This window comes from Lepidochelys kempii, chromosome 7, assembly GCF_965140265.1.
Source record: "Lepidochelys kempii isolate rLepKem1 chromosome 7, rLepKem1.hap2, whole genome shotgun sequence".
Classification (NCBI taxonomy): domain Eukaryota; kingdom Metazoa; phylum Chordata; order Testudines; family Cheloniidae; genus Lepidochelys; species Lepidochelys kempii.
Genome location: NC_133262.1, coordinates 113,529,199 through 113,555,193, shown reverse-complemented (window position 1 = coordinate 113,555,193; position 25,995 = coordinate 113,529,199). Strand labels below are relative to the sequence as shown.

Here is a 25,995-nt window from a genome sequence, read left to right as displayed (position 1 = left end):
GGGGGTTCCATGAAAGGGCTAAACAAAGGGGCTGGTCCCACTGGGGCTAGAGGAGGGGGTTCCTGTGGGGCTAAACAAAGGGGCTGGTCCCACTGGGGCTAGAGGAGGGGGTTCCATGAAGGGGCTAAACAAAGGGGCTGGTCCCACTGGGGCTAGAGGAGGGGGTTCCATGAAGGGGCTAAACAAAGGGGCTGGTCCCAGTGGGGCTAGAGGAGGGGGTTCCATGAAGGGGCTAAACAAAGGGGCTGGTCCCACTGGGGCTAGAGGAGGGGGTTCCATGAAGGGGCTAAACAAAGGGGCTGGTCCCACTGGGGCTAGAGGAGGGGGTTCCATGAAGGGGCTAAACAAAGGGGCTGGTCCCACTAGGGCAAGAGGAGGGGGTTCCATGAAGGGGCTAAACAAAGGGGCTGGTCCCACTGGGGCTAGAGGAGGGGGTTCCATGAAGGGGCTAAACAAAGGGGCTGGTCCCAGTGGGGCTAGAGGAGGGGGTTCCATGAAGAGGCTAAACAAAGGGGCTGGTCCCACTGGGGCTAGAGGAGGGGGTTCCATGAAGGGGCTAAACAAAGGGGCTGGTCCCACTGGGGCTAGAGGAGGGGGTTCCATGAAGGGGCTAAACAAAGGGGCTGGTCCCACTGGGGCTAGAGGAGGGGGTTCCATGAAGGGGCTAAACAAAGGGGCTGGTCCCACTAGGGCAAGAGGAGGGGGTTCCTGTGGGGCTAAACAAAGGGGCTGGTCCCAGTGGGGCTAGAGGAGGGGGTTCCATGAAGAGGCTAGTCCCACTGGGGCTCCACGACCGGGCTCCCAGGCCCAGCGGCGGGGATTCCCCCGCACAGACCCGCTCTGTGCTGTGGGGGCAGCGGCCCCTGCCGGCCGAGCGGGGATAGGCGTCTCCTCAGCAGCCGGCGCCGCCGCGCGGGCGGGTGTCAGTGCCACGGTGTCTGTCGGGGAGGGAGAGCAGGAGGCTGCCTGGCTGCGCCCCTAGCCCGATCCCCGCGGCCAGGCGCCCCGCATGCAGCCCTCACCCTGGAGCGGAGGCGGCGGCTCGAGGAGCTCTCGCGATCCTCCCGGCAGCGGCTGCTCCAGTCCAGGGACAGGATGTTCTCCAAGCTCACCTCCATCCTGCAGCACGCCGTGGAGGCGGTAAGGCCGCCGGCCGGCCCGGCCGCGCCACACCGGGGATCCAGCTGCGGCCTAGTCGAGGAGCGGGGCCGCCTGGGGGAACGCGCCCGCTGATTGCCCCGTTGCTCCCCTTCCGCGTTGCTCCCGCTCCGTGTCCCCTCGTCCCACCCGGGGTCCCGCTGCCGGGGAGGGAGGTGACAGAGGTGGGGGCGCGATCCCCATTGTCCCCCTTCCTGTGTCTGCCGGGGGCGGCTGTTACGGCCCCTCCCCGCCACCCCCTGCCGCCCGGGGAGCGGTCCCCCTTTGGCCTGCCCCCAGGGCAGAGCGGCGAAGGATGGGGTAGCTGCCTGTGGGGGTCCCGGGCGGGTTGAATGGGGACCGATGCTATCCGGACTGGCCCCTTCCCCAAGGAAGGGGTGAATTTACCCTCCCCACCGCGGGGAGTGAGAAGGGGGCAGCTGAGGGCAGCCAGGACACGCTAGGCCCGTTGAGAGCAGTGCCCCCAGGGTCACTGGCATAGCCCTCTTGTCCCCGGCAGCGAGCGGGGAGAGGCGAAGATCTCTCTCTCGGGCCTTGGAGACGGGCTGAGAAATTCCCCAGAGGCCCAGCCACCGGTAATGTCGTCGATAATAACCCCCCCCCCCCCCCATTAGCCCAGGCAGAGAAGTAGAGGTGCATCTCCCCCCCCCCCCCCACGGGATTTTAGAGCCAGCGTGGAGCAGTCACTGACCAGTATTCACATTAATAGCTCCCCTTTCTTTGCCCCAAGGCAGAGGTGAGGATGCCTTTAGGAGGAGGGTTGTTAGTTATTGTTTCTGAGTGTCTAAAAACATGCTGGGTGCTTTGCAGACCCAAGTAAAGCTACAGCTGGGTTAGGGGAGCTGCCCCGGATTTTCTTGGTCAGTGTGGTGGTGTAGCAGTGTCAGGGTCTCTCTTTGGTTTCTTGCACAGTTAACAACCTCCAGAAATTCTGCTTTTTAATACATAAACTTTTTTGTTTTAAATGTATTGACTGAAAAATCAAACTGGATTTCTACCAGGCTAAGTCAGTTGCATAGCCTCCAAAAAGGTTACATTTTGGGAAGTTAAGTAGCAGGGCCCATTTCTCAACTTGCTGCTTTTGCAGACCATGTAGCTATGATTTTTTGTCAAGATGGCTTTATTTTGTCTTCGCTATTTGCATGTTGTATTTGCTTTTCACAAGATCCAGATTTTTAAATTAGTTTATGAATTTGCATAGCTTTTCTCACTGACCTATAAGTCTTGATTTGTCTTTCTTTACTGTTATTTTTTATTTATCTGTGAAAAGTGTTTTGAGATAAGTGACTTACTATACTATATTGACAACTCTATGAAACCTGTAAGGCCCTGATCCTGCAAACACTTATACATATACTCAGATTTAAGTACCTGAGTAGCCCCATGACTTCAGTGGGCATAAGTGTTTGCAAGATTGGAGCTTGAAACACTACAGCCTTAGTTTAGATGTTAAAGATGGGCAGTGAATTGGTAGGAATAATCATAAAATTTATTAAAGTGACCCTTAAAATGTTCTTAGAGAGGAAAACTGGTCTGCCTTAAAGTTGTTAATACCTGATGGGAGATGCACGTTCAGATGTGATCCTTCAAAATTTTACACACATGCTTAGCTTTATGCATGTGAGTACTCACATTGATTTCAATAGGACTGGTCATGTGTAAAATTAGGCTCATATTTGTTTTCAAGATCATCTTCTTCCTGAGGTTATTGTTTTTAAAACTATAAAACCACCAATGAGTGAAGTTTTTTAAAAAGATGGTGATTTCAATGAAAACACTGTGTTGGTGACCTGTACAAATACCATAATAAATAGAAGATTTATGTAGGACCAACAAATATTGGACGTGTGAGCCTGGAAACAGTATTCATGTGAGCAGTGTCATTGTCTTCAGTGGATCTACTTAAGTGAGTAAGGGTGGCAGGATTGGGTGAAAAACTTTTATTCTTGCTGGCTCTGCAATGAAAGTTAACTAATAAATATTAATTCCCAGAACTGGGCTTATAGGATTGTTTACTTATTTGTGTGCCAATATAATCAAAAGTGCCTATGTTTATTTTAGGGCCACAAGCAATACTAAGAAAAATCAATATGCGTATCAGTAAAGATATTAAAAGCTATTATAAGCAATTAGAGGGTAAAACAATAAAAATAAATTAAATTTAAAAAAAATGGGAGGCATGTAATTTTGTGACTGCTATAAACCAAAACGCTCACCTCTTTGCATCCTGTTTACAAGTTGAAGTCCTCATCCCGTGTCTCTTAGTCTTATGAGTAAGCTCAACAAGTATTGTGGGGCTACTCACAGTAGTAAGTATTATGTTCAGTAGTATTTGCATGATTAGTATATAAAGAGTAAGAATTATAATGGTAAGAGTGAAACATGAACTCACAGAAGTGAGAGGATATTGAGCATGGCTACAACTTTCTCTTTGAGAGGTGTGTGGTACAGTATTCTAACCACAGTACTGAGACCCAGAAACTTCTGATTTCTAATCCCAGTTGTTACTCCTTTGTGGTCTTAGTGCAATGTGTCCTGGAAGTCAATAAACCCTGGACTATGTCAGATCAAGCAGGTGGGAAGGAAGGTTAGCTGGCTCCAGAGCAGTTTAGAATCACCTTCTATTTGTAAGGTCTATAGCAGTGGTTCCCAAACTGGGATTTACAGAATGTTAGTTACAGGGGGTTTGCCAGAAAAATTTCACTAATGATGGCCAGAGGACCCCGGGCATTGGAGGCAGCAGGTGGGACAGCCGGAACCCCAGGGAGAGCGGGGCAGGACAGTTTGGGCTGGCAGCCCGAGCCCTGTCCCCATGAGCGGGGGAGCCAGCAGCCCGAACCCCAGCACTCCATGCAGGGCTGGCAGCCTGAGCCCCAGGGAGAGCGGGGCTGGGCAGTTGGGGCGGGCAGTCCGAGCCCTGGCAGTCAGCGGGACCTGCAGCCCAAGCTCAGTGGAGCTCAGTTGGCCGGAGTGGTCAATGGGGTCCGGCAGCAGGAGCCCCACGGAGTGCAGAGGAAATTTAAACTTAAATCCCTGGAAATATTCATTTTTAGGAGGGGGTTCATGAGATTTCACAATTTAGAGACAGGGGTTCGCAGGCTGTTAAAGTTTGGGAACCACTGGTCTATAGAAACAGGATTTTCAGAACACGTTGGGGCACTCGTGCCTTATCCTTCCTGTGGAAGTGATCCATGCCTGATGCTACAGAGGCAAACGTTCTCTACTTTACCAGTAAAGTTCATAGGTACATTCTACAGTACGGTGGAGAGGGATAGTGCTTTCCTGATCCCTTCAGGCATGCAGTTTTATTCGCTTTCGTAATGCTCCTGTCCTGCCCTCTAAGTACAGGAACAATTAACTTTAGAAACTGAGGGTACATCTACACTACCCGCCAGATTGGCAGGTAGTGGTTGATTTATCGCGTCCAGTGTAGACACGATAAATCAATCCCTGATTGCTCTGCCGTTGACTCCTGTACTCCACCGCGGCGAGAGGCGGAAGCGGAGTTGATGGGGGAGTGGCGGCAGTCGACACCTCGTGTCTTCACAGTACGGGACTTCAGCTACGCTATTCTCATGGCTGAAGCTGTGTATTTTAGGTCGATATTCCCCTCCCCGCAGTGTAGACCAGGCCACATATTCCTATAGTCCAAGTTTCCAGCTTGCAAGGTAACAGTTGATTAACTTTATTATCTTAGCTTTCACATATGAAATAATAATCGAGCCACAGTGACTGACTCTGTGACCTATGGCAAGGAATTCCAAAGGTTGACCGTACACAGTGTGTAATCATTTGTTCCAACTGTACTGCCCTTTAAATAATTGATTATCCTCTTGTTCCAACCTTGTGATGGGGAAAAAATAAGGGGCCAATCATTTTTCATTTTGCTTTCTTAATTTTGAATATCTTAATCAAAATATCCTTTAGTCTTTTTCCTTTGCTGTCTAAATAATTCTAGTTTGTGGATGCTTTCTAAACACATCTCTTCTGTATCTGCTGAAGCTCTTTATAATACAGTCTTTAAAAAATCCTAATTTTTTGCAGTCTCTTATTACCTGTAAATCCTCCCCCGTCTCAGCAGCTATCTTTGCTGCCCTTCTCAATCCCTGCAAAGATGAAGACAGTAATCCAGATGAAGATCCACCACTGTGTGATGTATTACATTGATAGAATGATCATAACTATAATAGCCAAGTACAGTAGTGCCATCTTAAGACAGAGGCATCCTTGAATTTGATTTTGTGTGTGAGTTTTCCTGTTGTTTTGTGTTGTTTTAGGTTCAAATTCTTAGTGGGACTACAGGTATTTGATAGGGTTGATTGGTATGTTCCAGAGAGTCTGTCACAGGTTTGTTACAAACAGATGTTTTTACCCTGCCGTTAGACAGATGTGCTCCCTACCGGTGTATTTGTGTCTGACTAATCCAAACAGTGTTGAATCTTCAGGGCTGCCAAGAAGTGAATGACAATGCACAGCAAATGGGGTTTCAAATTGTTGGTTTTTAGCTCTCTTTTTTTCCCCTATACTCCTCACTTCTGTTTTCATAGAAAGAAATTGAATCTCGAGCAAGTATGTGCTCCATTGTTTGTTTGGTCCAGGTTATGTCAAGATTGATTCTGCAAATTGCTAAGGGCTTGTCTACACTTAAAATGCTGCAGCTGTACCTCTGCAGCTACACCACTATCGCGCTTCAGTGACACGCTATCTGTGCCAACGTGAGGGGCTCTCTGTCAGCGCTGGTAAACCACCTCACTGAGAGCTAGTAGCTAGGTTGATGGGAGAATTCTCCAGTGCTGTCTACACTGAGGGTTAGGTTGATTTTTTCAGACCCCTGAGCGACACTAATTTCCTCATGTAGACCAGGCCTCAGTCTTTTTAAATACTAACCTTTGGGGCTTTTAAGAGATATTTACATGTAGAAAATTATAAACTTTGAGCATTTGGAATAGCTCTCAATTTCACTTCAAAGCAGGATAATTCTGTATCATTATATAGCTGATTGGCAATAACAATAGGTGTTAGCTGCTCCTAGCATCTGTAAATTCTTACTAAATCTCTCTAGATGCTTATCTCTCAATTGTACCTTATTACAAAGATACCTAATTTGTTTTAACTCCAGTTTCCTTTCTGTTATTGTCATGACAGGTTCCTTCTAGCCCAAACTAACTTTAATGAATGACTAGACTTTTCTTTTAAAGAATCACTTAACCTTGCTTATACTGCCCTGAATCCTTACCTTCATCTGTATAAGTACTCAGAGCGAGGTGTTGTCTACTTGATTAGATATAATATAATAACTCATGTTTCAGAGTAACACTCTGTTAGTCTGTATTCGCAAAAAGAAAAGGACTACTTGTGGCACCTTAGAGACTAACCAATTTATTTGAGCATGAGCTTTCGTGAGCTACAGCTCACTTCATCGGATGCATACCCGGTATGCCACAAGTACTCCTTTTCTTTTTGCGAATAACTCATGTGTTTCTGAGAGTAGATCAGACTAAACCCTCCCATTATAATTTCCTAATAATTTATCAAGGACTGTGGTGGAGTCTCTATCGCTGATAATTTTTAAATCAAGTTTGGATTTATTTAAAGGTACACAGGAAACAAGCAGAGAAATCTTGTGGCCTGTGTTTAGGTCAGGCTAGAATCTATATGATTACAATAGTCCCTTCCAGTCTTATAATCTATGAATAAAATAAGAAAGTAGAAAAGCTTATTATTATTTCTAATGGTAACAGCTATAAGCTAAACTTCTGATCCTGCAAATAATTACACACGTGCTGAACTTTACACCTGAAGTCAATGGCCTCCTATATAAACTAGTGGGTGGTTTCACTAACCAGAGAAGGGAAATAAAGCTACACACACTTTTTACGGCCCTTTCCTCAGTGCAAGTTTTATTATCCACCAAGCAGTCACAGATCAAAAGCAAATCAAATGAAAAATACTGGGCAATAATCCCCAGAGACTTTCCCTGTTTCAGCCATCTGGTAGGGAAGAGGACCCACCCTTTGCATCCCATTAAGGCCCCTTTGCTGTAACTTCCCCTTCCTTTTCACTCTGTGCTGAGCACCCATGTGACCTCCCAGAATCTGTTCAGAAGGTTCACTTCTACCGTGTACATTGGCCTGGCCAAGTGGCACTGAAGGGAAAACCCATGTGACCTCCCAGAATCTGTTCAGAAAGTTCACTTCTACCGTGTACATTGGCCTGGCCGAGTGGCACTGAAGGGAAAACCCTGACCTCAGTCTTTGTGGCCCACCCCTAGTCAGGTTGTAAGAGAGCTGGGAGGTAGCCTTCCAAGGTTCTGAGTGTATGAAAAATGTTACAGCAAATATTTATAAAATCTGTGAAGAAAATCTGTATGAATGATGTCTGGTTTCCTGAGACTTTACATGCTTTTTTTTTCCCAACAACTCATAATTTTTTATTTTTTGAGAGTTGTATGTTGGGCAGATTTTATAGTTAGCAGTCGCCCCAAGGATCTGTAATTCCCATTAGATCGAAAGTACTAATTTTGGAGGGATATTTGGGTGGGATTGGGTCATAGAATCATAGAATATCAGGGTTGGAAGGGACCTCAGGAGGTCATCTAGTCCAACCCCCTGCTCAAAGAAGGACCAATCCCCAACTAAATCATCCCAGCCAGGGCTTTGTCAAGCCTGACCCTTAAAAACTTCTAAGGAAGGAGATTCCACCACCTCCCTAGGCAACGGATTCCAGTGTTTCACCACCCTCCTAGTGAAAAAGTTTTTCCTAACATCCAACCTAAACCTCCCCCACTGCAACTTGAGACCATTACTCCTCATTCTGTCATCAGCTACCACTGAGAACAGTCTAGATCCATTCTCTTTGGAACCCCCTTTCAGGTAGTTGAAAGCAGCTATTAAAGCCCCCCTCATTCTTCTCTTCCACAGACTAAACAATCCCAGTTCCCTCAGCCTCCCCTCATAAGTTATGTGTTCCAGTCCCCTAATCATTTTTGTTGCCCTCCGCTGGACGTTTTCCAGTTTTTCCACATCCTTCTTGTAGTGTGGGGCCCAAAACTGGACACAGTACTCCAGATGAGGCCTCACCAATGTCGAATAGAAGGGAATGATCATGTCCCTCGATCTGCTGGCAATGCCCCTACTTATACAGCCCAAAATGCCATTGGCCTTCTTGGCAACAAGGGCACACTGTTGACTCATATCTAGCTTCTCGTCCACTGTAACCCCTAGGTCCTTTTCTGCAGAACTGCTGCCTAGCCGTTCGGTCCCTAGTCTGTAGCGGTGCATGGGATTCTTCCATCCTAAGTGCAGGACTCTGCACTTGTCCTTGTTGAACCTTATCAGATTTCTTTTGGCCCAATCCTCTAATTTGTCTAGGTCCCTCTGTATCCTATCCCTACCCTCCAGCGTATCTACCTCTCCTCCCAGTTTCGTGTCATCTGCAAACTTGCTGAGGGTGCAATTCACACCATTCTCCAGATCATTAGGGAAGATATTGAACAAAACCAGCCCAAGGACCGACCCTTGGGGCACTCCACTTGATACTGGCTGCCAACTAGACATGGAGCCATTGATCGCTACCCGTTGAGCCTGATGATCTAGCCAGCTTTCTGTCCACCTTATAGTCCATTCATCCAGCCCATACTTCTTTAACTTACTGACAAGAATACTGCGGGAGACGGTGTCAAAAGCTTTGCTAAAGTCAAGGAATAACACGTCCACTGCTTTGCCCTCATCCACAGAGCCAGTTATCTTGTCATAGAAGGCAATTAGATTAGTCAGGCATGACTTGCCCTTGATGAATTCATGCTGACTGTCCGTGGTCACTTTCTTCTCCTCTAAGTGCTTCAGAATTGATTCCTTGAGGACCTGCTCCGTGATTTTTCCAGGGACTGAGGTGAGGTTGACTGGCCTGTAGTTCCCAGGATCCTCCTCCTTCCCTTTTTTAAAGATGGGCACTACATTAGCCTTTTTCCAGTTGTCCGGGACCTCCCCCAACCTCCATGAGTTTTCAAAGATAATGACCAATGGCTCTGCAATCACATCCGCCAACTCCTTTATCACTCTCGGATGCAGCGCATCCGGCCCCATGGACTTGTGCTCGTCTAGCTTTTCTAAATAGTCCTGAACCACTTCTCTCTCCACAGAGGGCTGCTCACCTCCTCCCCTTGTTGTGCTGCCCAGTGCAGCAGTCTGGGAGCTGACTTTGTTTGTGAGTAAAGTATCCAGAAAGAAGCTGGTCAGTGGTGTGTTTCAAAGCTCATGGAGCAAACTAGAGCACAGGCTCATCAGCGAAGTGTTGGCTACTGGAGCGGGTGACCAGAGGCCATTGCCAGTCGCTGCCGACTATAGTGGGCGGCTTTTGCAGTTCTGTTTATTGTGTTCCAGCCATCTGAGCTAGGAACACACACATCATTTTTTTTATAATTGGGATTTAAAATTTATTCCTGAAGGCCGAAAACTTTTCTTTGTGTAATTGAGGACTGAGAATTGGTCATGACCCATGGAAACTTAATTAAACATTAATTAAAATGGTTGAATATAATAAATTTATAATAAGATTATTTCCATGGGTTAAATATAACTGAGATGAGTAAATACATATTTCCCTTTTTTGCCTATAACTTTAAGGTGGCTCCTTCATATGTGGTAGCTCATTAGTAAACTTTGAATTGTGTTTGGTCTTGGTCCAGATCCTAGAAGACAAGTATCAATGCTTTTAGAAAAAAAATCATTATTCAAATTGGCAGTAGTAATGCCCTATTAGTTTCAGTGGGTAGATGATAATTGGCTGTGGAGATTGAACTACCTTTTCACCCTTATGGGTGATCCCTCCCTATCAGGGTTAAAGCGTGTTCTCAGGAATCTTGCACTTCTGCTAGTTCTGTACTTGTTCTGTAGATGAACACAATTTCTACCAGTATAACTAACTATTTCATTTGGGTGTGTGTGTGTGTTTGTTTTTTAAATAAAATAAATATATCAATACAAAATCTATGTGCATACCAGGCCCTAGGTCAGGGATGGGCAAACTTTTTGGCCTGAGGGCCACATCGGGTTTCCGAAATTGTATGGAGGGCCAGTTAGGGGAGGCTGTGCCTCCCCAAACAGCCAGGCATGCCCTTCCCCCCCCCCCCCCCCGCTTCTTGCCCCCTGACAGCCCCCCTGGAACCCCTGCCCCATCCACCCCTACCTGTCCCCTGACCGCTCCCCGCTGCCCCGTTGAACCCCTCCTCTCATTCCTGACTGCCCCCCGGGACTCCTGCCCCATCCAACTACCCCTTCTCCCTGACTGCCCCCGGAACCCCTGCCCCTGACTGCCCCCTGCTGCCCCATCCCACTAGCCCTTCCGGATTGCCCCCCCGAGACCCCTGCCCCCATTTAACCCCCCTGTTTACCGCCCTCTGACCACCCCGACCCCTGTCCACACACTCACCCCCTGACCACCACCCCAAACTCCCCTGACCTCTATCCAACCCCCCCTGCTCCCTGCCCCCTTACCGCCCTACCGCTACAGCTGCGCCACCCAGAGCACCAGGACAGGCAGCCGTGCCGCCCAGCTGGAGCCAGCCACGCCACCGCGCAGCACAGAGCACCGGGTCAGGCCGCGGCTCTGCAGCTGCGCTGCCTGGCAAGAGTTCGCAGCCCCACTGCCGGGAGCATTGCACTGGCCGCACAGTGAGCTGAGGCTGCGGGGGAGGGCCAGGAGCTCAGGGTCTGGGCAGGAGGGTCCTGTGGGCTGGATGTGGCCCGCGGGCTGTAGTTTGCCCACCTCTGCCCTAGGTTATACCGGGGTAAAAAAAATTATGTAGACGAGCCCTTGGTCTAGGGCTGTCCTTGAGGCACTTTTCACCAGCACTAAATCCTCTCTAGCCTAAGAGAAGAAAAATCTAAAACTTTAAAAAGTACTTTCCTTCAGTTTGCTGTCTCCCTCTGAAGAAGTAATTAGTTAGTAGAGGAGTTTCACTCCATCAAATACCCTCCTTTCCTACTCAGCCTGTTGTTTTTCTTCCTCTCAGTCTCTTATATTTTATAAGATTAAGCCATTTTTCAGGGATTTCAGGAGCATGTAGGCCAGGGGCGGGCAAACTTTTTGGCCTGAGGGCCGCATCAGGTTTTGGAAATTGTGTGGATGGCCGGTTAGGGGGGGCTGTGCCTCTCCAAACAGCCAGGCGTGGCCTGGCCCCCACCCCCCTGCTTCTCGCTCCCTGACGGCCTCCCCCGAGACTTCTGCCCCATCCAACCCCCCTGGAACCTCAGCCCCCCTGGAACCCCTGCCCCATCCACCCTCCCTGTCCCCTGAGCGCCCCTGGAACCCCTGCCCCTGACTGCTCCCCGCTGCCCCATCCAATCCCTCCTCTCCTTCCTGTCTGCCGCCCCGGGACCCCTGCCCCATCCAACCACCCCTGCTCCCTGTCCCCTGACCACCACCCCGAACTCCCCTGCCCTCTATCCAACCCCCCCTGCTCCCTGCCCCCTTACCGTGCTGCCTGGAGCACTGGTGGCTGGCGGCGTTACAGCTGCGCCTCCCAGCTGGAGCCAGCCACACAACGCGCACCACAGAGCACCGGGTCAGGCTGGGCTCTGCAGCTGCGCTGCCCCAGGAGCCCCCCCCCCCGCCCCCCAGAGCACTGTGCCGGCGGCGCAGTGAGCTGAGGCTGTGGGGGAGGGGCCGGGGGCTGGCCTCCCGGGATGGGAGCTCAGGGGCTGGGCAGGAGGGTCCCAGGGGCCGTAGTTTGCCCACATTTGATGTAGGCTGAGGAAGCAATCCTGCAGTCCTCAATCAGCAAAACTCAGTGAGGCCAATAAGAATTTTAATTGAGTAAGAACAGCAGGATCTAACCCTGAATTACCTTTTCACCTCTAAGAGCAGTCCCTTGAGGGCTGTGTTGAGGCAATTTGTTGGGGGAGAGACAATGTCTGGGAAGCTTGTGACTGCTGCTGCTCTCTCTGTGGATAAATTGTCTGTGCTGGAAATTGAAATCCTCAGTCTGGCACTGGCTTTCAGAAACACTGAATTCACCTAGAAACAGATGAGACTAGAATAGAAGTGGAGAGCAAAATCGCATCAGTCAAGGGTGAATTTTTAATATAATCTATTTTAGCATTACTTTTGAAAATAATGTGGGCTGAAAAGCCATGAGGAAAAGCCCTTTATCCCTAAGAAATGCTCTCTGCAACCATTTATGAAGCAAAATTTAGTTCTGATTATATATTATTATAGAAACCAGTACAAATTGATGGCAATAATGGCTTCAGCCACCCATCCCCGGCCAGCAAGGAAAACAAAACCTGATATGTAAAGATGTGTCCTGTATCTTCAGCTACTTCTCTGTTTTGCAGTAACCAAACAAGATGTATAGTAAAATAAATATTCTGCTCAATGAAAGACTTTCAGATGCCTTTTTTTTTGCCTCATGACATTTGGTGCACTAAAATGTTATGAGGTAAAATGTAATGTCAGGGCCCAGAATAGCCTTGGGGGAACAGAAGAGCAGTCAGATAGCAGGGAATGGATAAATGGTGTGTAAATTCGATTGCTTAGTTGACATTTGGAAGTAAGTGTCCTAACGCTGATCCTGTTAGCCACCATGCACAGTTACTTTTGAATGTCTTTCATTTCAAAGTCTTGCGTACGAAAGGTCAGTAATATTAAGAACTCCTCTTTCCTTCGGCACATGATGTGCTTTCATATATTGGATTTTGCGTTTTTAGCCAAGATAAATGTAAACTTCATTAACTAGAGAAAAACATTGGATGTATAAAATTTTCAAGGGTATGCAAAGGTTTGAGAGCCCTCCATTCCCATTGGCTTATTGGGATTTGAGGCGACTCAAGCCCCTAAAGGGGGAAATTGGAAGCAATGATTTATGGTTTGAAGCCTCAAATTTGAAATACCTAGACATGAAGAATCACAGATTCCAAATCCCACTGGAGTGACAGCCCTTGAGTCTTCTAAGAGGAATATACTGAGCTCCATGGAGTTTGGTCCTTTCCAGTAAGGATGACCTTTCCTCCCATTATTGTGCAGCATTCTACCCAGTGATTATTCAGCTGGCTGCTGCATCCTGGCCTCTGGAGTGGCTGCATTTCATTTCAGCAGTGTGTGGGTGAATTGTTCTGGCGCTCCTTCCTAAGAAGAATTCTGTGTAATGAAATAAAATATAATTAAATAGAGCCTAAGATTGATACATTGAAGGTCTTGAGATTTTTGTTATAGGAGGTTCTATTCCGGTTGTGAATAGCTTTGAATGCCATGTCTTATGTTTGGGCCCACCGGCTGTGCTCCACCGAGCAATTATTGGCAATCCATAGAGAGCTGGGTGGCCATGATACTGGCTTCCCTTGTCTTCAGCTGCTCTTTTGAAATGTCCAGTCTCTTAATTCCAAAGAAGAGCCAGGAAGGCTATAAAAACAGCTGGAAACCAGAAGGAGTCGTCATCCTGTAAATGAAAGGGGGACCTCTTTCAGGGGCTGGAGCTCCTAGCAGCCAATGAGAGAGGAATGTCCTGGGGAGAAATGAGGGAAGCAGCTGGCCAGTGTAAGCAGGGGAGCAGAGGGAGAGAGTGGGAAGGGGAGATGATATGAAGAGCAGAAGCAAAGGAGTGTGATTAATTTTCTTCTTAAAGGATTAAACACTTATATATATAAATAGTTGGGAGGTACTTTCCTATGTGAGCAATTCCTTTAGTTGCCGAAGTATGTTGTAAAATCACAAATGGGTGTACAGGTGTTTATGAGACAATCTCACTAATAAGATGTGGCCCATGTATGAACAATTTTAGAGCCACTGCTTAGGGATTAAGGATAGAGTCTCCTTCAGTCTTGCAGGAAATGTATTTTGATCATTTCTAACCACTTAGGTTTTTTGTTTTGTTTTGTTTCCATAGCTTGCGCCATCCCTTCCGTTACAAGAAGATTTTGTTTACCACTGGAAAGCAATTACCCATTATTACATAGAGACCTCAGGTAAGAGAACTTTTTTTTTTTTTTTTTTTTGCATCTTCACTATGGAAAGAGGCAAACTGGAACTACCTCAGTGCTGTTTAAAAGTGAAGACTGGGAAATAGCGAAACTGTTTTCATTAAGTAAGTTCCTCTTTCTTTTTCCAAAGTAACAAAAAACATTTGTTTTAAAATATCCTTTATCTTTGATTTACCTTTGACAAAGCACCTTGATAGAGGGTGAACAACAGCGGATGTAATGCCTCATTCCCTGTGCACCTTGTTGAGAATTGTACCTTTTAAGGTCAGACCTAATTTCTGGCTTCACCAGTTCAGTTCACTCTAAACACACATCTGCAGAAATGTAATCCTGATAACCCTTCTCATTTCTGTTGCATTGCCTCTTTTCCTTTTCTTTCCAAGGTTTTACCACGTCTTCACAAAATCACTTTGCAGTCATGTACACTTGAACAATCATTTCTGAAGCCAGTCAGACTTTCATAGAATGCTCAGTACTGGGCATATTTCTGTATTTTATCTTTTTTAATTTTTTTCTCAGATTGTGTCTCTCCTTAAGGTATTTTGAGACTGCAACTGTGAAAGTTCTTACAGATTTCATCCATGTTTGACAGAATCAAACCAAAGTTAATTAAAACTCTAGTGTCTGCCTTCTGCTCTTCTTCATTTAATTTAAAAGCTGGCTGTTCAGTTGAATTATGGCTGTATTTGCTTAATGTAAATCACATTTCCACCATTCCAACAAATACATAAATAATTGTCCTCCTAATCACTTGTTCTAGTCTGTTGTCTTTAAAGACAAATATCACCATGCCCTATGTACTCTTATCTCTGCATGCCTATTAGAGTGGCTATAGTGTTCACAACCTCAGGACTTCTGATTTCTTGTTTAAATCAATATGTACTCAAACTGACATATAAGCATGTGTGGTGCAAAATAAAAATAAATTCAGCTTTGGCTTCTGTACTAAATATTTATTTGCAAAAACCCAAGCTTCCATTCTTGCTGCTACCTCTCCCTCACCACCACCTTCCCCCAAATGAAAATCTGCAAAAAGATCTTGAAAACTATGTGTTTGGATATGCTACCTTTGAAATCAATGGAAATTTTACCTTTACTTCAGGGGGAGCAGGATTAGGTCTTAGAAGCCTTACTTCAACAAGTCAGTCTAAACTAACGGTTGACAGAGAACTGAAATTGCCCTGATGTGGCAATTCTCTTCTGTGAACTTGTTTCCTTTGGCATTCAAATGACCGTTACAGTATTTTAAAGTTATTGCATAAGAAGAAATGACTAATTCCACACTGCGTTAGTTGTCCAATTAAAATATGGCAAAATAAAAATTTGTTTCTAAATTCCTAGAAACACACCAGTGCCATACAACACCTTAGGTTAATTCCTGTTCTCAGTTACACTGGTGCAAATTCAAAGTAACTCCATGGCCTTCAGTGTAACTGAGATCAAAATCTGGCTCTTTTCCTTTATAGAGATCTACGAGCTGAACTGTACTCTGAAATTTGAATAAAACAATACACAGTCTTAACAAAGACGATGTAATAGTCATACTTAAGAATTTTTTTAAAAAATTGAACTGAGCCTGAAGTTTGGATATTCATTATTTGTGAGATTAAAAAAAATAGGCTTCTCTCTGTCTCTCACTCTTGAATGAATTGTTCAAGTGGAAATGAAGTAGATTCTGGATGCTGTCCATAGATTCCAGTCTTGGATTGTTTTGGGACCATCTGACTAGTACAGTCTCAGAAATTTAGTATTCCACACTTTTTTTTTTTCACATTAAGGTTAAACTTCTCTAGTATCTAGTAGTCCACATTTTCAAAAGTGACCAGTAATGCTTTGTATCTATTTTGAGATACGTTAAAGAGACCTGATTTTCAGAGGCATGTGCTCAACCCTCTGGCCCCTTTAAGGTGTCTCAGGTTAGGCATTCAAAATCTCTGTTTCCCTTCTGAAAATATGGGCCAGCATATTTATGTAGATGTGAATTATCTAGTTAATACTCTCTTTACCACTCACTGACTATGTTGTAACAATTTTTTCAGAGGGCTCTTTTAATAGTTATTTTGAAAAACGGCCATGTTTTAAACCAAAGGTTTATAATTGAACTCAAAGGAAAAGGAAAATTTGGTTTTTATTTTTATCATTTTAACTGAATATTTTTTATTTAGATGACAAAGCTCCTGTGACTGATACCAACATTCCTTCTCACCTGGAACAGATGTTGGATATTCTAGTTCAAGAAGAAAATGAGAGGGAATCGGGAGAGACAGGGCCTTGTATGGAATATTTGCTACATCACAAGATCTTGGAGACATTGTACACACTAGGGAAAGCTGATGTAAGTACATCTCAGGCGGTGGGCAAGAGCCTCATCCTTTGAGGTACTTAGGACCTTCAATCCCATTAGAATTATGCCAGTTGAGGATGGTCGACACCTGGCAGGATAAGACCCGTAAACTCTATGAAATCTTGCTGATGATCGTTTGTTTCACATTACCCAAGAATGTTGCTGGAGTTCCAAAGTAATATGAGCAAATGAGTGGTCATTCAAGTCAGCCAAAGTGAAGTAGTATGGTCCATTGGTTAGAGCACAGGACCTGGGAGATGGGAAACCTTGACTATGTGACCTTGAGCAAGAAGTGACTTTGGCTCTCTGCCTGAGTTTTCCCACCTGTATATGGGGATAATAATACTCACTCTCCTTTGTACAGCATTTTGCTTGGGTGACAAATGCTTTATTAAGTTTTGTTGTTTGTTTTTCTGAAAACAGTTGTGTAGATTACAGAAGCATGCTGTCCCTGATTTAGTGCTCTGAGCTGCAAAAGACATTCAAATTACCCTCCATAAAACAGTCTCTTGGGCACTGTGCTCTTTAGATAATTTAATAAAGCAGAGAGAGGTATGGGTGAGATTCCATATGGCATCTCAAGTCCTCTTTGCTCTGCTCCGGTGGTGCAAAGGGGATTTGAAGCTGCCTTAAGGCACCACCTCAGGTTTTCCCAAACTGTATTCCCACCTCTGTGGTCCCCTCCCCAGCACAGGGCGTGCGACCAGAGCACAAGGAGCTCTCGCAGTCCTGGCTGGTGGAACAGCCCCTTTGGGGATGTAGCATGAGATAAACCAGCCCTGAGTCTACTCTAATTTGTGCCAGTCTAGTTTGATGGCTTACAGCCCCCACAACTGGGAGGGTGTGGGGGACCGAAAGGTGAGTAAAGCCACCTGTGCTCTATGCCCCATTCTGAGTCATGCTATACTGCAATTGGCAGCTTGGCCCTATATATTAAAAAGCCTTTTCAACTTCGTAAAGTTCTGAATTACATGGGACTAATATTTTGTTTTAACTGTAGAGAACTGGATGGCTCAGGACTATCAGTTAGATGGTGATAGCACATAATTAGTACTTTAATTAATGTTTGTACAGTTTCATCTTTTACATACTCTAGTCACCTTAGAGCCTTTCTCATCTATGTCACTGGTAGAAATCTAGCCCAGGTGAGTAGTGACCACTTGGTGTTAAGTTTTCATGGCTATTCTGTGGCCTGTGTGAAGTTTGTTTTGGGACCTCAGTCCATTTCCCAGGAACAGGAAATGTCCTCAAAACTGCCACCGCCACTGTTGGTGCCATTCTTGGCAGCCTTATGTACTGAAAGGCCAAGGATTGACTGGATCATGGAGACTCAGTTACTCTTTCATCCCTCATGGTAGTAACTTCATGTCACGGTGGAAGTCCATCAGTTGGGCAGTGTAAGAGCTTTCACTCCTGCTGCCTGTTCTGAGGATAAACAGAGCACTTCATTCTCCAGGGTTGTCAGTCTTGCACCTTTCACACATTCACTTGATGTTTCTTGTCTTATCTGGTTGGTTCTTATGTGTAAAGATAGTTTTCAGTTTCTCTGAGCCTGGGGGACAGCAATCTCTTCCTTCTGGGACCACCTTTCTCCCAATATTCCTATCAACGTGGCATCTGTCTTGCAGCCTGATTAATGAGGTGCCATAATACATAACATGGCTGGGGTATTTAATTAGCAATGTATTTATTAGAAATATAGTTGGTTTGATACAACTACAAACTCTGTGAGGAAAACATGATGCAGTTGAGCTGTGTGAAATGCAAAACTGGCAAAGTGCTTTTAAGAGTCAAGAGAAGTCATTACATTTACAAAAATATGTCTGCACAAGTGATTCTTGGACGGCATGTCATTTATACTTTACCATTTGTGAATTACTATTCATACTTTACCATGTGTGGACTAGTTGACCTTTTGAGGTCCCTTTCAGCCCCTACAGTTCTGTGATTCAGTACACCTGAAATAAATACATGGTTCAATGTGTGCAGGGTGTTGCAGTTAACTCCAGTTAGGGAATATTCTCACTTTGTTCTGACTATGGTATGTCTACACAGCAGCTGGGAGGAGTAATTCCCATCTTGGGTAGACATACACATACTCAAACAGAGCTAGCACCCACAAATAGCAGTGTGGCCACAGCAGCTCATAGTAGCCATCTGAATACAATCCTGCCTGACCTCCTGTGTACATACTGAGGTGGCTAATCTAAGCTCCATGGCCACACTGCTGTTTTTAGGCGCTAGCTTGAACAGAGCTAGTGCATGTATGTCTAAACCCAAGCTGCAAATCACACCTCTCAGCTGTTATGTAGATTACAGGCATTTTTGTCCTGGAACAAACATTTGTGGAGTGTCCAGATTAGCATGTACAAGAGTGCTAGGTAATTCAAGCTAACTAGCAGTCAGTTAACTCAAATTTTAAAAAAATCCTCTCATGTAGACAAACCCTAAGTGGTGTGTTAAGTGTGATGATTTTACTTGCAGTAGAGCTGTACCTAAGTTGTTGATATATGATGTTGGGCTTCTGTAGTGGCATAAACTTTCCCACAACCCACTCTCTGTGTTCTGTTATACAACTCAGTTGGCTAGGCATAGGCTCTTAGATGTTAAAAATATCAAGTTTTGTGAAAATAAATATAAATTAAAAGCATGCATTCAATTAATGTAAAGGGTGTGGTTTTTTAATAAAATAAAGCATGTATAGTTAGCAAGACCTAATATTTTCAGTTGTTTTGGATCAACTATTTAAATTGATCTGTTTATTTATGATAAAGCTGTTCAAAAGGATGTTAATATTTCAATTTAATCTCAGCTGTTTTGGATGATCAGCTTGTATGTTGTTTATTTCATCGTTGTTCTATTTCTGTTGTGGTCTAGTGTCCTCCCGGAATGAAACAGCAAGTTTTGTCTTTCTATACCAAACTTCTAGGAAGAATTCGACAACCTCTTCTCCCACATATAAATGTATATAAACCAGTGCAGGTACGGTTCAAGTTTCAAACAAACATTTATTTGTGTATGACAGGCTTTTTGGATGTCAAATGTAATGGTTTCTCTCTTGTGTGGGGTTTCTGTCTGGGTTTTTTTGTTTTTAATCCCCCAGTGCAATAACAAATTACTGATTGGGACCTCTGAGTGTTACTGCAGTGCAAGCAGTAAATAATAATATCTCATGTATACCGGTGTAAATCTGTTGAAGTCAATGTACCTTAATGTCATCAGAGAATCTCTTTGAGAAGAGAATTCAGCCTAGAGTGCCTACCAATAGGCTACTGGGTTTCTTCCACTTTTAATTGTCTACTTTTTCCCCCCCCACTCACAGAAATTAATCAGACTTTGCGGTGAAGTTCTAACAGCACCAACAGAAAATGAAGAAATTCAGTTTCTCTGCATAGTATGTGCAAAGCTGAAACAGGATCCATACCTGGTCAACTTCTTTCTTGAGGTATGTTTACAAGTATATTTCAAAACTGGTATATTACAGCCAAAAAATTCCTGAGAAGCAGATTGGTGCTGCACTGGCTGCTTTCAATTAATTGAGTGTCATTTTCTTTAAAGTATTCAAGGGATTTTCTTTTATTTTTATTTTCTATTAGAGAAACAGTCTCATTCTTTTGTTCCGCATCTTCATTCAGAGCTCACATATTTTTCTGCTTGAAACCATGCCTAACGCAACCATTAGAGGGCACTCTCCAAATTAGAAAACGAGCATCTTAGGACTTGTCTACATTACCCGCAGGATTGCCGAGCAGGGGTCGATTTATCGTGTCTAGTGTAGACACGATAAATCGACCACCGAGTGCTCTCCCGTCGACTCCAGTACTCCACCGGAGCGAGAGGCTCAAGCAGAGTCGATGGGGGAGTGTCAGCTGTCGACTCACTGCAGTGAAGACACTATGGTGAGTAGATCTAAGTACGTCGACTGCTGAAGTTCACGTAGCTGAAGTTGCGTAACTTAGATCGATTTCCTCCCCTAGTGTCTACCAGGCCTTAGTCAGTGGGGAAGTAACAATGTCGTGAATGTAACATGGGAGCCCTGCATTCAGGAGTAAAATTGGACTTCTTGCTTTGTTCTTTGCCTCAGGTCATGGGAGAATAAGTGACTATCCCATGAAGCTTTGAATGCACCTTGCAAAATGCTGAGGGCCTTGGGGGATTGGGCCCTTAGTTGGTAGTGATGCATGTGGTCTGGAATGCTAGCCTGAATAGCCACAGTGTTGACTGACATCAGAATTAGAAAGTTTAACAGCAGGAAGATTTGGAAACTTCAGGATACTACTGAATTTAAAAGAGAGTTCTAGGATCACTGAGTTTTGTCTTAGAGCTCAGGCCAAGCCTTAAGAGATTATTGGAAGCTCCAATGTTTCTAATCATAGTAGCCTATGGCAGTCCTCTTCACAACTTCTAGAGGAGAGTTATTTTCACACAGGACATTTTAGATTCATTTAATTGGAATGCAGAGTTTGTTGATTCTGCCAGTCCATGCCCCTAGCCTTTCAGAGGCTCTAATTTGTAACTTGATATCTGTCTCAGACCTTGGAAGACCTAAGAGGGTAAATTCCCAGTATGCCATCTGATACTTATCTTGCAAATTCCATTAACACAGACATAATTTATAGCTGAAACTCTGGTGCATCACTCCAAAACTGTACCTGCAGGTATATCTAAATATAGCATCTTGCTGGAAGTTTGTTTGTGGAGCTGTGCTGTATCTCGTCTACTTCTACAGTTAAAAAAAAACCCAGCAGGCACCTATTTGATTCTCTGTTTAAACTATCAGCTTTTTTTCAGTTGTTCTCTAGTGAATTAGTCATTCTATTACAGAAGTTTTCAACTATATTGCTTAACAAGCATTAGGATCAGGGACTAATTGCATAGCTACATCTCTTGGGAAAATAAATTTGCTAGGTGAATGGCAGTTGAAGTAACCTTCTGTAAGCCATTTTTGAATCCTACTTAGATCTTGTGGCAGTGAGTTCCTCATGCTATATGTGTGTGGTGTAAAAGAGTTTCTTTTCATCAGCTTTAAATTAGTTACCACTTAATTTATTGAGTGTCCCCTTGTTTCTGTATTGAGAGGATACACAGAAATGGCTAATTTACCTTTTCTGTCTCATTCATTATTTTATAAACCTCTTACTCATTTCCTTTCTAAATAGTCCTTATCTTTGTAATCTCTTCTGATATGGAAGGTTTTCCATACTGTTGATCATTTCCACTTCCCTTCTCTGGAACTTTTCTATTTCTGCTGTATCTGTTTGGGTGGTGGTGGAGTGACCAAAATTGAATACAATATTCAAAGTAAGGCTCTACCATCAGTTTATAACATTACATTATATTTTCAGTATTCCCTACCCCTTTGGTTACTGCAAGCTAACAAGCTGTGAAGTCACTTAATGATAAAGTGAAGTTGCACCACTCTCAGCAGAATTTGACCCCCCAGTGTTTATCTATGTCATGAAAATGTACAAATGTATTTTTATATTGCCTACTCTCTACTGGGTTTTCTGATCAGGTCACTCAGAGGAGAGCTTTGTAGAAAGCATTGAATATGTATTTTATGTAACCTTTTTTATTAGGTGATTCAGGATCTTGTCCTCCACTCTTGCAGGAGGCAGGTGAGCAGCTAGACTGCAGAACTGCATGACTAGACACATGCAAACTTAAATATACACAAAAACTCTAAATGCATGTGTTCTGATGTACAGAGGCTGACATTACCTGCACCTATCAGAAATAACTGAGTTTGAACATAGCACATCACTCTAAGGGTTCACTTATGGAATTCAAGCCTTCTCATACAGGGGTTATTGTTCTTGATACAGGCACTTCCCATTTATAGACAACAAGAAATAGATCCTAGGAAGTTCAGTAATTTCAGTTTTAAGGATAATGTACATTAACATACTGATTGGTTTGCATCCTTAGGCCTTTCGCAGTGTAAAAAAAAGACCTACTTGTAGAAAAGACAATTTTATGTTCTCTGAAATCATAATCTTTCCAACATACCCCCAAATCATACTTCTGTTGGACCATGAAATAGACTATAAATGTGATCCCTGGGTTACCTCCCCATGGACTTCAGTATATTCGTGCACAGTAGCAATGCAGAACAGTGTCTCCACAAAGAATGCACATCATCTAGGCAAGTGTTCAGAGAATTTTTGTAGTTTGCTGTCTGACTGTCGTGTATTTATTTCCTCCTGGTTTGTGTGTACTAAAAGCTGGTAACCCAACTGGTGACTCTTTTAAATATTTAATGCTTGTGCAATATTTGAAATAACTGTGGCCTTATCATAAATGTCATAGGATCTATAATCTTATTACTGTGATCACTTGAAAAATTGGTCTTGAGATGAAGTCCAGTGTATGAGTCTAATACAGTATTTACTCATCTAGGTCTGTGCCAGAAAAACAGAGAATCCTTACCCCACAACCAATCTCTCACTCGGTCTTGTAGAACACTAATGTAAATATATCTTTTATTTGTACAAAACAGATTTATAGAAAGAAGGCTGGGTCACATTCTTTCAAGGTAACAAAGCAAATGTCCTACAACTCTCAAGAAAGTGTTGTATGAGTACTAGGTGTCCAGTGATAACTTGGTACCCACTCCTTCCCCTCTATGAAATCTACTAGATATCTTTAAAAAATACAAACAGAAAAAAAATATCACTTGAGAGTAGCTCACAAGTCTTAGAGAGGCTTTTTTTTCACTTTGAAGGCAAAATCTCTACAAGTGAAGAATCAGTTTCATTTTCTGATTGGAATCGGAAATGGTGTTTCCATAGTCACAGAGATAAAATGGATTGAGGTCTTGACCTGAAAACCATGTGCTAATGTCAAAAGTTGCCTGCATAAAGTAAATGCGAAATTCATATTGGAGATTGGACTAATCAAATAGTATTCATTTCAGTTGTTTGATATAAAGAACAAGACCATCTCTTTTCATTTGTCTTGGACAAACTAACACAGAAGCAGCCTTAAAATGGTTTGGTATAGAGTTTGGGAGAAATTTTGATAAAGTACAAAATGTGTTAAATTTAAATATTCAGATGCTTCTGCACCCATAATATACTACACAACTAATACATCTGACCTTGTAAAGAGCTACAGTAGAACCTCAGAGTTACGATCCCCAGAGTTACAAGCTGACCATTCAACCACACAGTTCATTTGGAACTGGAAGTATGCAATCAGGCAGCAGCAGAGACAAAAAGAAAAAAACTGAAATACAGTACAGCACTATGTTAAATGTAAAGTACTAAAACAATAAAGGGAAAGTTTAAAAAAAGATTTGACAAGGTAAGGAAACTGTCTCTGTGCTTTGTTTCATTTAAATTAAGATGGTTCAAAGCAGCATTTTCTTCTGAATAGTAAAGTTTCAAAGCTGTAAATTTTTGAAAGAACAATCATCATGTTTTGTTCAGAGTTATGAACATTTCGGAATTATGAACAGCCTCCATTCCTGAGGTGCTCGTAACTGAGGTTCTGCTGTACTTGATGTATGTGTTACATAAACCTTTATTTTAGTAAATTTCCGCTTTAGGGCAAACAGCATTTTGATCAGTATAATCTCCTGTCCTAATGTAATGCTTTTCAGAACAAGTTAAAAGCATTTGCTTCCAAAGGATCAGCAAGTGTAATTACAGAAGACATGCTAAAAGGCCAGGATTCGTTGGTGACAGACATTGGGCAGTCCGTTCAACCTGAAGAAATATCTAATGCTGCTGGAGCGGAGCAAGTAGAGAAGGAAGATGATCTATCCACAAGTCTGGATGAACTAAATGTCACTTCATCACCTGAGGCCTCAGCTATTCGTCTAAACCAAGACTATAATTTAGTGAATTCTTTGCTAAATCTCACAAAAAGCCCAGTGAGTCATTTTCGATTCTACTCAGTGTGGTAAAATGAGTAAAGTGTTTTGGATGTTGCTGGAAGGGAGTCATTTACAATAGATATGCGTGTGTGTATATATATATATCATTTAATGCTTAAGAAATCAGATAGCTTTTTTTGGTAGACCATTTCTTTTGCAAATTTCCAGGTGAAAACAAAACAAAAAATTCTAGAAAATGAATTGACTGCAATCTGATATTCATTAGGATCAACTAGTTTAAGGATGTTGTATGCTTCCAAAGCAAGTTGAGTGGTTTAATTATATCACAAAGGAATATGGAAAATGGAAGAAAGGGCTACTTTATATAGCATCAATTAAACCAAAATAATAAACCAAACACACTTTTTGTAAAAGCTTCAGTAGACCTGATTCTGTCTGTGAACTTGATTTCTTGTCAAAACAACCACTATGGGTCTGATTCAAGTCCTGCTGAATTCAAAGGGATCATTTAGAATTAACTTCAAGGGGAACTGGATAAGTAAGGCCCTGTTTACTGTAATGGTATCAAGAGCAGAAAACTTTACATACCCCATAGTTGTAAAGTGATGTTTTACATTAGATTAGGCCCAAGCCAGTGTATACTCTTTAGCACTGGTTATATAAACTTGAATGTTTTATGCTTACCATGTCAATAATCCTCTTCAAAAGAAAGATTCTAAAACAAATTTAGTAGAAATATCTGTTCTAATTTCTGAACACGGAACATCAAGAATCCACTCAGTCCCTTTTTGATTCTGTTTCAAAGATCCTTTGGTTTCTGGTGTTTGATTTCAAATAAATATCGTTCCTGATTTATTTAACTCTTCCATGTCTATTTGACAGGATGGTCGAATAGCAGTAAAGGCATGTGAAGGCCTCATGCTCTTAGTGAGTTTGCCAGAGCCAGCAGCAGCCAAGTGCTTGACTCAGAGCACTTGCTTATGTGAATTGCTGACGGACAGGCTCACCACACTCTACAAAGCCCTGCCTCTGTCCGTGGATCCATTAGATATTGAATCGGTTGAAGCAATTAACTGGGGGTAAGAATATTGTTTCTGTTTTAAATATTTTAGCTTACTTTGTACCACATACTGAAACTAAATTTCTGCCATTAGCTAAGACCTCTAGTACAGATAAGGCACCATGCAAGCAGTTTCATTAACAGAATCCAGATACAATATAGTAGTACTCTTAAGACTTGAGACATACGCTGCAGTGATTATTGAGTTATGGGCAGATTCGGCTGCCAGTCCATGCACAGTCAGTCATTTGAGAGCAGCTCTCCCATTGAATTAGATTAGAGATCTGTCTGTGGTATAACTGCAGAATCAGGCCTTGGATTATTTTCCTTTTTGAATGTCAAGGACATAGGAAATTAGTAGACAAACTTTTTGGTGCGTTCAGTGAGCACATGGATCCAAGAGAAACAGGAAGTATCTGTTTGATGAAGGACTGTTTTAACATTTTGGTAGTAAAAGTCAAGAGGGAAAATACAATTATTATATAACTCATCAACATGGGGCAAAAGATAGTAAGCCTGTTGTCCTAACTACTTGTATGTTAGACTCTAAAAATACTTTTTACTTTGGAATTTACTTCTCCATACCATGCCCCAGCATACTGTCTTGGTCCCAGTA

At 43.4% G+C, this 25,995-nt stretch overlaps 1 protein-coding gene across 2 annotated transcripts in view; it reads left to right on the top strand.

Annotated features, from left to right (window-relative positions):
* The first annotated feature begins 895 nt into the window (after positions 1-895).
* FHIP2A (FHF complex subunit HOOK interacting protein 2A) overlaps positions 896-25,995 on the top strand; it is a 49,211-nt gene continuing 24,111 nt past the window's right edge. The window contains exons 1-7 of one of the 2 annotated variants that reach the window (XM_073354277.1): positions 896-1,140; positions 14,042-14,120; positions 16,301-16,470; positions 19,357-19,461; positions 19,802-19,924; positions 24,083-24,355; positions 25,202-25,398. In XM_073354277.1, the coding sequence (XP_073210378.1) occupies positions 1,096-1,140; positions 14,042-14,120; positions 16,301-16,470; positions 19,357-19,461; positions 19,802-19,924; positions 24,083-24,355; positions 25,202-25,398 (992 nt within the window). In that variant the 5' untranslated portion in view covers positions 896-1,095. Of the gene's footprint in view, positions 1,141-1,803; positions 3,065-14,041; positions 14,121-16,300; positions 16,471-19,356; positions 19,462-19,801; positions 19,925-24,082; positions 24,356-25,201; positions 25,399-25,995 lie in introns of those variants that run through there. The other variant, XM_073354278.1, reaches the window with a different exon arrangement.